Genomic DNA, 13,964 nt, shown 5'->3' with positions numbered 1-13,964 from the left:
CTGGCTCTTAACTCCATTCAGTGGACTAGACTACCATTAAAAAAGCTATGAGACTCCAGTGGAATGTTATGGTTAAGTATCAAAATGATCTAATTGATGTCAAAAAAATGCTTTTTTTTTTTTTTTTTAATATTTTGCTCCAATACATAGACTAGTAAGGACCCAAAGTAGGATTTATCACTAACAGTCATAAAGTAGGTTTCAGTCTGGTAAAGGTGTTCGAAATTACTGTGGGGAGAAAGAATATTTAGGAAGAGCCAGTTAAATATTGCATTGTCTACCAACTGTAGCACAATGTCAACCACATCGTGTGTCCTTGTACTTCTTGGTATACAGCATTTAAAATATATAAATGAATCCCTGATTTGTGCTCAATTGAAATGCATTCCAAAATATAAAAGAGGTGCTAGTCATTCAGGTTATTTTATTTCTCCTCTAAACCTAGGTATCTGAAGATGTCAAACTATATATCAAGGATTGTATGAAGCGATTTAAACATGATTTAGGAAGGTTTGCACTGTGACAAATATCTTCACTGTTTTACTACTTTACTAAAACTTGGAATCTTAAGATACATTTTATATATGTGTGTGTATACATATATACATGTATTATCCATGTGACAATAAAGGCAATCTTCCCCCAAACCAAAATATTACTTAAAATTAAACTTACTTAAATTTTTTAAGAAAATTACTAAAAACATTTTTGTTTGGACCTTGTCAGAAGGGTTTCAATTTTACACCATTACGTTTTAACTTGCCTAATCAGTTGAACAAAAGTACTTTATGTAAAATGATTCTTTTAGTTGCCTTAGCTACAAATCCCTGCAGGATACTATAATTGAAATCTACTCACGTAAGTTAGGAATAATTAGGGCCCCAAATTAAGCCAAACACAAAGTTAATTCAAATAGTCAGCTGCTGTCATTTAAATGGTTATGGAGTTTTATTGTTGCTTAACATTTCTGAATGCTTTTAACTGTACTTTGTTCTTCTCATCTGTATTTAGTACCTTAGTACAAATAGAAATGGGATAAAGCAGCAAAGATTCATTAGCCTTTAGATTGGAGTCATACCTATAGCCAGTATTTGTCACTAAAGGTTTTCCACTCAATCTCTGCTGTCAATTAACAACACAGTTAAAAGAATGGAATGACAGCTCTCAAAGACAAGCTTTCTGGTAAATAAAGCAGGATCCCAGAATCTACAGTGAGTGCCATTAATGCAGCAAAAGTAAGAGCTTTTAAAAGCTAACAGGGATAGCCTCTATTTGCTTAAACTCTAAAACAAAGCAAAGGATTAAAGGAGCTTCCTGTTGTAAGCAAACAAAAGGGAAAAGATAATGTCTAAAACCCCAGACCTGAAGGAGGGGATATGAAAGCATGCCTTTAACTATTATTTCAATGATAAATGATCAGTGTGAAACTGATAAACTACACTGAGCAAAAAATCAAAACTACTGTTGTAATATTTCATTTTTTTCAATGTTCTGATAATCATTCTGAGCACTTTCAAAGAGAAATTGTGATTTTTTTAAAAAAAATATTTGCCTATGGCTATAAAATTCCTGAATATTATTTGAAAATTGCAGAGTTAACAACATTGGTATTATGTTTTATATATTTCAAAATAAAGTCAATTCTAAAGTAGTTTTAATCTGAATGTAATGATATTAAAAACTTTGAAATTAAACATCTTTTTCAATTGTCACCATTAAGTGAAACAATGTTAAGCAATATATTTTAAAGTATATGTTAAATATTCTAGGGTGACAGCCTGATGAGGCAGGAAAATACACCAATGACCTACCTAAGGGTAAAGATTCGGTTCTACAGAAAGGAAAAAGGAGTGGCAGTGAGTAGAGCCCGACAAAGGGACCACTTTGCAGGCCTTCGTTTCTCAACCTGTAAGTTGAAAACTACGTGGCTAACTAATGTCCAAGTTGTGATTCTCAGTCTAAAATTCCTCAGTTCTACCAATAAATACAAACAAAAGATATTTTCACCTCTAAGATACCTATATAGAATGCTCTTTGTTTAAAATTTCCTACTTACTTTTTATTTGGCTTTAAAAGCTGAATAATCTAATGAACTTCATGAAGAAATAACTGTAATTTGTGATTTGTATTATCATAAAATAAATCATATCAGTAACCTATCTTTATCTCTGACAGGAAAAGTAAAAGGAGGTAATATCTACTACTTAAAATAAATAAAATCTTTGATTATATATGATCCTACAAAGCAGAAAAATCACTAGATGACCTTAAGCGGATAAAACATCTTTAAGCTCTTTTAGATAACCAGTTTACATTCCCATCCTATACTCCTTTATGGTGCTATCATGTCAGGGCACTAATACACGAGTGAAAATGACAAAAATTCTTAGTTTTAAAAATATGTTGACTTTGAAAAATTAGTAAAATACAAACTTCCTACATGGGTTAAGACAAATATAATATACACTTTGCACTACATGATTTTATAATTTTACTTCAAGAATTAAGCACATTTGTAGTAAAATGCTATTAAAAGTAGTGTTTCCATGCATCACAGACTAAAAGTAGGACAGACCAATGGGGACTAGAAGGAAATATTAGGAAGAAGGGGTCAGGCTGCATTTACTAAGGGATTTTTCAAAACAAATCATCAAATGAAAGGTCACTAGAAGCATATAACTTAGGATTAAAAGTATAACAAAATATAAAAATATTATATGGTAGCTTAGTACCTTTTTAAAACAAAACAAATTAGAAAAGTGAAAGATGTTATTTCTACATTTCAACTGTGTTAAGGTTAGAAACAAACCTTGATTTGCAAAGGTAGGAACCACTGTCACCCAAAATCTAATTTTCTAGACTAAACATTTTAATAGTCAAGACTCCTTGATACGGATGTCCTCTCCCTGCCCAGCAGCCTGAGCATCGCCTGGGAGCTTATTAGAAATGCAGGCTCTCGAGGCCCATCCCAGATCATGGAATCAGAATCTACATTTTAACAAGATTCCCAAGTGCATTATACGTGCATTAAATTTTAAGGCAGACTGTTCTAGATAAATAAGATTAAAGACATCCAGCGTGACCTCCCTTAAATTTCTTTTTCTCCTGTGCACATCTCTTCCTGAAACTCCTTCTCCTGATATCCTAATATCCACTCTCCTTTCCTCAACGAGACTTCCTCTCCTTGCACTGGATACCGTCGACTTTCTTTCTTCCTAGAAACAAATTCAGGTATCTGACAGATCTACTACAAACAACCAAAAAACAAAACTAATAAAGGTACGTTCCTTAAACAAGGGAACATACTTAACCTATACCACCTATCTCCTTCACTTTATTTACCAACTTTTTAATCACCTGCCACCATCACCTTATCACAGCATTCTGCCGTATAAAAGTGGGTCTCTTAAAATCCAACAGCTCTCTCCCCACTACCACCAGCAAGCCCCCTGTTCATCCTCTCTATTGTGTTTGGCTAAAGTTTATGAAGTCCCTCACTCTTAGTTACATATTGCCTCTAATCAAGACCTGAATTTAATTTTAGGCATATCTACCACCTGATTTCCATTTACTACAAAGAGAAAAGGATGAATCAGGAAAGGAGAGAAAGAACTAATGATTAATGCACACACACCAATTAGATACAAAGAGAAACAAAACAATAGTAAAAGGACTATAAATAACCAGCAAAATAAATATCACTTAATCTCTTTTCCCGATAAACCCAAATGCAAAACAGAAATCTGCTTTGTTTGAATCCCTCTATTTTTCCCCAGGAAATTACCCCCCCCCCTTTTTACAATCAGACACCCTTTTTCACGTACGAAGTGCCAATTCTTTTAAAAATTTAAAACCAATACTGGTAAAGTGTGTAGGTTGATACTTTCACACACTGGTAATCAAAATGAACACTGGTATAACCCTTCAGAAAAGCCAGTTTGAAATCTATCCATGTGCCTGATATAATCAGAATTCCAGAATTCAAGGGAATAACCAGATAAAAAGGAAAAATTTATAACATATTTCTTTTACATATACTTGAATGAAATTAAGTTATAATGGCCAATGATTAGAGAGAGAAGAGTAAATCATTTTTGACGTACACATAATAAATTGCAATGCAACTGTTAAAATCCATTATATAAGTATATAATGACATAATAATACAAATTATGAGACCATGAAGTGAGATAAAAATATAAAAGTATATGGAGGTGGAGATGAAAAACCTAATTTTGTTTTATAAATCATAGCTGTATTTTATCCACAACATCAAGAATGTATGTTAGAAACAAAAAGGAAAATATGTTGTGGTCATATCAAGGTCCTAGACTTAAGAACAATTTTAAATTCCTACCTTAATTTTTAATATCTTTTCTCATGAGAATGTATTACATTCAAACTCAAAGAAGGAGGCAACATGAACTTTTAAGAAAAATAAGCCCTCAAAGCAAGAATAACAGCAAACATAAAAGTCAAACTCTGTAGAGCCCCATGCTGCTAGGGAGGGATTATAAATGTTTTTGCTTCCTAAAGCTCTGATACGGAATTCCCTTCCCAGCCTTACATTTTAGCCAAGAAATCCCAGGGCTGGGGCTAGGTATTCTCCTGGAATCACTTCTGTCAAGTTGACAAAAGGAGTTCAAGAATAGGGTTGAAAGATGTCAGGAGGTATTCACTAATCCACACTGATGTCTAATACATGCAGACTGCACGGCTGTCATATGTCATTCTCTGTCATGCAGGAGGTGAAAAGAAAATAAAGAGTACCACAGGGTACCAAGCATATGTTTCAGTAAGGCACTCCCTCAGTAATGTGGCAGATAAGTCAGTTCTTCAAGACATACCAGTTCAGCATTAATACTCAGATGTGCTCAAGCCTTTGTATTATCTTATTCTCTAATACTGAAACCTAAACAGATAGCAGATAAAAAAGAGAAAATGTGTATGAATTCAAAACATTAAGCAAAAGATTAATCAGAACTGAGAAGTACTCAGTAATTAACACAACTACCGTTAAGCAAAATTAAGAAGCTTTACATGCTTCCTGTGCTTTTAATTAAGCTACCTTTATTACACTATTGATTCTTTCAAAATATAGTGATGACTGTGATAAGTGCGTAATATTGGTATCAAATCAATATCTCAAAAATTTCTTCTTGTACGGACAAGTTTGTAACCTCTTTACTTTTAGCAAGTATTTTTCCTAGTTAACAGATTCATTTGTTAAACATTGGATGGAGTCTTTTCTGTCAGAAAATAAAGGTTTGCAAAAATTTAACAGTCAAGCAATGCAATGTTATTGAGGTCTGTTGTGTGTGACACACTGATTTATAACACTTTACCACCAGTCACAGGCCTACTGGTGAGTCAACAGAGACTGTGGATAAACAAACCTTCCCTAACACTGGAAAAGAAGCAAGAAGATGAACTAGAATAAAAAGTGGGAGGAAAAATGTAGAGAGAAAACAACAACAATTAGGCACTGGAACTTAATCTTCATATAAAATATGGCATATTTTGACACTGAATGTCAAATAAGATGACCAAAGTATATTACAAATTAATTTTAAAAAAGAACACCAGTGTATCCTATTTAGTCTTATTTTTTTTTTTCAACTTCAGCCACGTTCAGAACAAATGTAACTTGCTTTTGAATCCTGGTATTAGTACTACAAGGCATCTGGTGTTTACAATATAAACAACATCATATAATTTGTAAATGGCATTAATACTTATTTTTAAAAATGAATTACATCATAACCTATGCAGAAGAAAGCTGCTGCAATCAAATTACATTACACTCATTTAATACAATAAGGAATATTTAAAGTGGCCTAAGAGCAATATAGTTAGTTACTCTCTTAAGGAGTAAAATCACATTGATCTGCACTAAAAATATAAAGAAAATCATTTTTAAAAAATACATTGCTTAACCCAAAGTTAATTTACATAATTTGTGAATTTAAAATATAAGGTTACATTTGCTATGCAGCGAACATGGATATGCAGTACAATTTCTATTAATTTAATGGGAGTTGTGACTCCCATTAAGTTTAATAGGAGTCATACTGCCAAATCCCCATGCACCTTGCTGAAAATTTACCTCCTAGCTTTCAACTAATCAAATACACTGAAATGAACAAAAATAGTCAATTTTGCTAGACTGGGAAATCTAAAGTCCCTACAGTAAGTTAATTCAGCATTATCATAGCAATAGCATGTAGTTATTCTCAACAAGGAAAAGAACAAGGTTATCACAATGAAAAGAGACAAACTAAAGCAAGGGTTTAGGAGTTCTGAAAATGTCACATTTACCCTTAACAGAAAATATGTTCTGCTTTTTCCAATCTGGAGACAGTTTTTCTATTTTATTTTTTTCTTTCTTAGTACACTGTCAAACAGAGTGACAAAATAATTCCTTTTTGAAGCTTAAAATTATACCCAAGGAACTTCAACAGAGGAATAAAGAGCGATATAAAAAGGTACAGATAGTAACTCCCAGTAAATAACTGGTTGCAACTTCTGAATCACAATGAATTAAAGCATAATTTTTTTTCTAAAACTATTTTTAAAAAGTTACTTTATATCCACACCTCTGCACCCAAACACCTCACTCATCCACCCATACTAATTTAATACTATAGTGCTTCTTAAGTGTGATGCTGAGCAACCCCAGTGTCAGCCCAGGCGTTTGTCAGAAATGTAAATGCTTGGGCTCTACTCCAGAACCTTCTAGATCAGTGGTTCTCAACCTTCCTAATGCCGCGGCCCTTTAATACCGTTCCTCATGTTGCGGTGACCCCCAACCATAACATTATTTTCGTTGCTACTTCATAACTGTAATGTTGCTACTGTTATGAATCGTAATGTAAATATCTGATATGCAGGATGTGTTTTCATTGTTACAAATTGAACATAATTAAAGCATAGTGATTAATCACAAAAACAATATGTAAATATATGTTTTCCGATGGTCTTAGGCGACCCCTGTGAAAGGGTTGTTTGATCCCCAAAGGGGTCATGACCCACAGGTTGAGAACCGCTGTTCTAGGTGATTCTGCAGCTGCTGAAGTTTGAGAACCACTGTAATAGTTTATTTGATATCTACGCTGTTTTCTCTCCATTGATTTTTTTTCTCCATTACCATGCTCACCACTGTCTTTACCTAGCTTACTCAGCAACTTTGAGATTCAGCTCAAGCACCATCATTACTTCCTGACATACACCCCACCCAACTCAGCTACCCTTCACCTTAATACCTCTGTGAATACCATCATCATGGCACTTTTCACCTTGTTATAACAAGTATTAATTGTCCCCTCTCGAATGATTAAGACCGTTATCCTCTTTAAAGATTTATGCTATTTATGCAAAGGATATAGAATGAGTGCTTACTATAACCTAGGCATTATTCTAGGAACTTGGGACACAACAGTGAACCAAAATAAATAAAATAAAAAGATCCCATGAAGCTGACATACTGACGTATTGTGCATACTGTGTATGCCTGTGTGTGAAAAATATAAATTTTATATGTTTCATTATGTGTGTGTGTGTTAATAAAAGAATGAAAGAAAAAAGAATGCATGATCCTTCTTAAATTTAACCTTGGAGAACAATTTCTTCCACTAAATTATAGACCACTCTGAAGAAAGTATTTATATGTCAAAAAGATTTTCTAATTCATACATAATACCTAGATCTACTTTTTTTCCTGCCACACAACTAGTGAAAAGGCCCCACAATCAAACATCCTTTTTTAGTAAGATACCACTTACACAAAAGTCATTGTAAAATGTGCTTAAGGAATTTAAAACTACATTAAATGGGTACGATACTATTTCTATGGCTATGTTCTAAAATCGTCTTGATGTATATAAAATAAATATGTACAACTGTATCTGAAATATCTGGCTTTTATACCCAGCATAATATTTTTCTTTGAAAGGAGGATAAGCAGAAATGCAATTTGAGTTAATTAACTAAAATTTTGACTAAAGAAATCTAATTACATACACACTGCATAAAAATTCAACCTGAAATCTGTATTACTAACTTTGCTGAAGAACTGCTATTATTCGTAACTTGTCACTTGAGCAAGCCTTCATATGTCTGACTTATACTTTCCAGGGCTCCATTATATACCATAATTTAATTCTCTAGGACACAAAAATTCAATTTACTTTCCTACTTACTGATACATGATTCCACAGTGGGTTACTATGCTTATAGAAATCACCCAAAAGAATCAAAACACACCAGTTTCTCAAGAAAACTAATTTTTGAAGGGCTTGAGGTTAGTTCTCTAGGAATAACATCAATTCTAAGAAAAACCTACAAAATATTTTGAAGTCTGGTCTTTTCTAACTATTTTTTATTTGGAAATTCTAAACAGCATTTTTTAAAAAACACAGGGATGGAGACTTGAAGAATAAACAAAACACGCTTCCTATTTTTCAAAAATAAGTAAATTCTAATGGGTCAGACTTTACTTGATTCTGAAATACTAATTGAAAGAGATAGCAAGAGGGAGACAACCTAATTCTAACAATTAAACCTTTATATATGTAATCAGCTTTTACCATAGTAAACGTTATAAAAATGCTTAGTGATATGTTCTTATATGCACACAAAACATGATGGATTTATAATGTTCATCTGACAGAATAAGTCCTTCTTGCAAATGTGGAAATTTACATCTCATGTGTATAAATGTAAAACAAGCCCAACAGTGTGTTAAGCCTTGAAAATCATATGCTAAGGGAAAACACTAAATAAACGGGAGAAAAGATAGCTCTAAAAAGGCAGGCATAGCTCATGACTGAATACAATACAAAGACTTGTTTTATTGTCCTTAAAAACTTGATTAGTTACTATTATACTTAAAAATCTAATGTCTACTTTGTATTGCAAAGCCAGAAAACTGGCAAAACGAGGCTAAAATAAAAGGCAATCATGGGTCCCCCAGCAAGGACTTCCCTGCCTGCGCAGACCTCCACTGGCCTGCAAACACAAGTTACTGTGTCTGCTTGGCCCCAACAGATACTTGAGATCTCCACCCCTGCACACAAGACAATGAGCTCAAGAGCAGAAATGTGCCTTGCCCATTTTTTATTGAGCACCTGGCTCAATTTAGTCATCAGTAAATGAGCAAGGAGGGAGGAAACCTTATCTGAGTTTATCTGTAAGGATCTAAGTACTAATACGAAAGTGCTCACCTCTGTTAAGATTTGAAAAGGTAACCGATCCTGTAAGGGACTGGCAGCTATTTCATGGGTGAATGGTTACATTTGTATCTTCTTTCCCCTGCTCTCACACCTAACTTTGATTGGTTTTCTCTATAGGTGTTCACAGAGCATTTATTGCTTTCGGGCAATAAAGACCTAACATGTCATGTCAAACTTTTCTAGGACAAAACCATGTGCGCTGGATCACTGCTCTAACAGTATACATAACTGTGTATACTCCCACAACGAGCAGTGTGCATTCTTTCCAGGTTCTCCTTACCCGTAGGAGGGAAGTGTTTCAAAAGCAACACCCCGTGTCCTGATGTGCCAAAAAAATGAAATTTCTCTAAACATCAGATATGAATCTTGACCTGAAAGGTGACGCTAGAAATAAAACTGCAGTATCTCATGAACAAGTCTCTGTTCGCTAGCCCCCTGCTGAGTTAAGCTACTGCGCCAGCAAAGTGGTCTCTATCTTGATTGGAAATTTTTTTCATTATGAGGCCTAATGAGCCATTGGTCCACACCTGGAAATTTTCTTAAATGTATAAAATCATTCAAAGATAACAGCAGGAATTCAGTTAGTTTTCCCGAAAAAAAAAAAATAGATGCAAAATTATAGATTACATACAAAATTTTTATAACCATCCAAGCCAGAGATTCTTATTAAACTCAGTTTCTGCTCACTGCCTTATCGTTACAGTACTATTTATTCAGACATATTACATTTTAATGTTAGATTTGATGCATCTTTCAATTTTGATGCAAAGAGCAATATCTTCTAAAACTAAAATACTATCCCATTTATGACTTTCATGTGTGACTTAAATCATGTGTCACTTACTTGAATTGCACTGTTAAATTATATCAACATACTGAAAGTAGGAAACTTTGAGAGCAAGGAGAAGATAAATACAACAATTTTGGAACAAGCAATTCAAATAAAATTCTTTTGGCAAAATTAAAATGTTAACATTTTGAAGAAGTTTATTACAAAGACATTGTAATAATAAGCTTGCTGCTATCTATTAGTTGACAGTATGCCTCTTTTCCTCCACCTATCTTTTTATTAATAGGTATAAATGTGATTAGCCAATTTTAAAATTCTAAATATTTTCTTCAAGAATATTTAATTAGAAACAAAAATACCCATTATATTGTACATGCATCTCTCAGAGATTTTGTAATCTTCACAGCTTTTACACAATTAATACAACTATCACTATCAATGAGCTATAAACTTCACACATCTTTGCTCCATATTAACTTGTGGCCTGCTCCGTAAAAAGCACCGGGAAGGGTGTTATTTTCAAATGGAAAGAAAAACAAAACATGTCTACAGAAATAATGGATACCAGGAAATCCATATAGTAATTGATAAATGATGGTTCCAATTATTTCATTAAGCCTCAAAAGTGTATGTAATTCTTTAAAAATCAGATCTGTCACCAAAAAGATATAGGTAACAAGAAAATGGCAGCACTATGAAAAGTTTTCCAGCACATAAGGAAATTTTTATTTAATAGTTTTAGAACTATGACTGCACTCCAGGAGCAGACAAAAGATGAAGTGAAAGAGTTGCCACAAAATACCTTCAAATTTACTAGAATAAATATAGTCAATAAATGTAAAACGTAAAACAAAACAAAGTGTTCATTCACTTATTTCAGGATTATTTAAAATTATTACATTTATAAATTTATGTAAAATAAAAATTCAGACTTCTAGCACTTTCTATAATATATAGCTCTGTAATGAAAATAATTCAACATTAAGAAAATCTTTTTATCATCTGTTTCTAAAATAATTCTCTTCTACATAAGTAAGCTTGCACAGTTTCAGTCTCCTAGATGTAAAAAATAAAATTCAAACTGCTCTTACCTTCTATATTCGGTAAGAAGATGATTATAATGATAAACCACAGACTTCGCATTCTGCAACCAGAAGACACCATTATTGATCCCTTTAAATATTTTCTTTGTATTCCTTAATGAATCTAGTTAAAAATGTCCAGCTTCATTGAACCCAGCAGTCTGCATCATTGATCCTCATATCTGAAAAACAAACAAATCCATCATTTACTCTATGGTCCTTTTACTTTACAAAAAAATGCGAAAATAAAAAAAAAATAAAAATAACTATCCCTCCCTTCTTCCCTCCACCTCCTAATTATTAAAAAAAAAAAGGTATACACTTTGATTCTATACCCACTATGGCAGCTGCGCCTAAACGCTGAATAGCGGAGCCTCACATCTCAAAAATGATCAAAACCCAAAAAGCATTTATAGACAACCAGGACATATGAATCACAAAATAATAGTTATATAAGTTCCTAATGATGAATTTTCCTTTGAAAAGCTTATTAGAAAGTCATCCTAGAACAATTCATCTGTCACTATGTCAAATATTAGTCTTTTTATTAAATTACAGTTGACTCTTGAGCAACACAGTGTTTTAATGTGAGAGTCTAGTTATTATCAGTAAATACAGGTACTGTTTTTTAGGGGTTTTTTTATTCACTGTTGGGAGCCCACATATGCAAAGGGCCAACTCTATGCATTGATCTATGCCATTTTATAATGGGGACTTGAGCATTTGTGGATTTTGGTATCCACGTGAGGTGAGGGTGAAGGGGATATCCTGGAACCAATCCCCATAGAATCAAGGGAGAATTTTAAGTTTTGTGGGAGTCAAAAGTTATACACAAATTTTTCAACTGTGCAGGGTTGGTGCTCCCACCCCCACATTATCCAAAGGTCACCTGTACTAGCTTTAATACATAACACCTCTAACAAGATTTTATAAAAAACATATACTTTTTTGGTTTGTTTCTAGTAATGGTAGCAGCATCATTATCTATCTTGCAAGACGGTGTAGAGATATAATGAAATGGTTTATTTTTCTGTACCAGGGTGCACAATTTTTAACATATGGTTGTACTTTATATAATAATGGCACTCCAAAATTATCTCATTTCCAAACACAACATATCAAATTATTATTCCTCTGATGGTTATTATTCATAGAGAGAGCCGATTAATAAAGTCTCAATTATTTCATTTGAAGTTTAAGATTTTCAAATATTGTCTTTCCTTGCAGCAAGGTATAACTTAATATCAAACCTAGATCTTGAGTACATAGGTCCATCCACTGAACTCAAATAAAAACTCCAGCCCAGCCCTGGCTGCTGTGCTAAGTGGTTAAGCATCAGCCTTCTCACTGAAGGGTTACAGGTTCAATTCCCAGTCAAGGGCACATACATGGGTTGTAGTGTAGAAGGCAATCAATCAATGTGTCTCTCTCACATTGTGTTTCTCTTTCTTTTTCTCTCACTCCATCCCCCCCTTCCACTCTATCTAAAAATCAATGGAAAAAATATCCTCTCCTGTGAGTATTAACAAACAAACAAACCAACAATAAAAAATAACCCCAGACGATGATGATTTTATCTCCAAGGTTGCATCTCTAAAAACAAACAAACGAACGAACTGCTGGAGAGGTGGCAAAAATATATATAATCCTGAGCCGAGTCTAATTTTGACCAGCCCTTTAGGATCTAGATCTTCGACAGGACAGAACACCTGAGATGCTTCTCTGTCCAAAGAAATAAGACAAAAACAAAGGAAAGAGCAAGTTTCCTCTTCAAGAATGCCAAAAATATGAAAAGAACAGATACATTGGAAATTAATGGGATGGAGACACAGGGCACACAAACCTGCGGAAATGGCTAGCTACCTCTATCCATTTTTCACTCTGAGCTCCCAAAGACTAGTCCAAAGACAAACCCCAAAGTAAACCTGAAGTTTACAACTGCTGTGGCAAAGTCCCTGCCTTAAAACTGCAAGCTCTTTTATGGAAAGCATAAGGAGAAGTCAGATAATTTCATGGCTTGTCACATTGAAAAGCCCCATCAATAAATAATCTCTTATACCCTATAGACTGTTCAATGAGCTGATGAAGCAAGGAGACTAAGTTTAATGTGTGAATGAGGTACGTTCATTACTACAAGTAGAATTAAGTGTGAGCCGTTGGAATGCTCCTGACAGAATTCTGACTGTCCAAGCTTTGATTGTAATGGGTACTTTCACGTCAATGAACAAACGCATACAGGCTGCTTGCCCACAAACACAACTCTTGAACACATTTCCACTTTCTTAAAGAGGTCCAAGATCAGTCTGTCTTCAGTCATCCGCTCTTTGAAAGAGTCCTTGTTTGTGGGAAGAAAGGGAAGGAAGAAATCAGGGACTGATGACTGCCTTGTAGGAAACAGCTGCCAAGATAGGAAAACCTCTGTTAGTGAGGGGAAAAGGAGGAGGAAACCGCACAACCAAGGCCTCTTTTGTGGTCTTTGGCCAGGACACAGTATTTTATGAACAAGGTTTAACTATACTAAAATTTCAGTGGAGTCCTAAAATCTGAATGTAGAACACAATTTTAAAAGTATGCTCTAGTCAATTATGACACAGTACAAATGACTGCTTCTAACAAACAGAAACAGGTTCTGCAATGTCATAAAATCATGGCTTCTTATATGTAAATAAAGCTGAATCCTGTCCATCACTGTGAAATGAGTAACTAAAAAGAATATCACATTTATTTTTCTACAACCTATAGCCAATCACTTTCACATCAAATAAAGTTATTTTCAAAAGCTCAAGTTCTGCACCGCCAGAGCAGCTCAGTTGGTTGCGTGCTGGCCTGTGCACTGAAAGGTTGACGGTTTGATTCTCGGTC

General features: G+C 34.0%; 1 protein-coding gene across 15 annotated transcripts in view; it reads right to left on the bottom strand.

The window, feature by feature from the left end:
* Positions 1-13,964, bottom strand: part of ADGRL2 (adhesion G protein-coupled receptor L2) — a 277,628-nt gene that overhangs the window by 140,264 nt on the left and 123,400 nt on the right. For all 15 annotated transcript variants that reach the window (XM_036349498.1, XM_036349509.1, XM_036349510.1 and 12 more), the window contains one exon: positions 11,112-11,284. In XM_036349498.1, the coding sequence (XP_036205391.1) occupies positions 11,112-11,184 (73 nt within the window). In that variant the 5' untranslated portion in view covers positions 11,185-11,284. The remainder of the gene's footprint in view (positions 1-11,111; positions 11,285-13,964) is intronic.

This window comes from Myotis myotis, unplaced genomic scaffold (assembly GCF_014108235.1).
Source record: "Myotis myotis isolate mMyoMyo1 unplaced genomic scaffold, mMyoMyo1.p scaffold_m19_p_2, whole genome shotgun sequence".
Taxonomy (NCBI): domain Eukaryota; kingdom Metazoa; phylum Chordata; class Mammalia; order Chiroptera; family Vespertilionidae; genus Myotis; species Myotis myotis.
The sequence above is the reverse complement of the archived record's forward strand: the minus strand, read 5'-3'. Positions and strand labels throughout refer to the sequence as shown.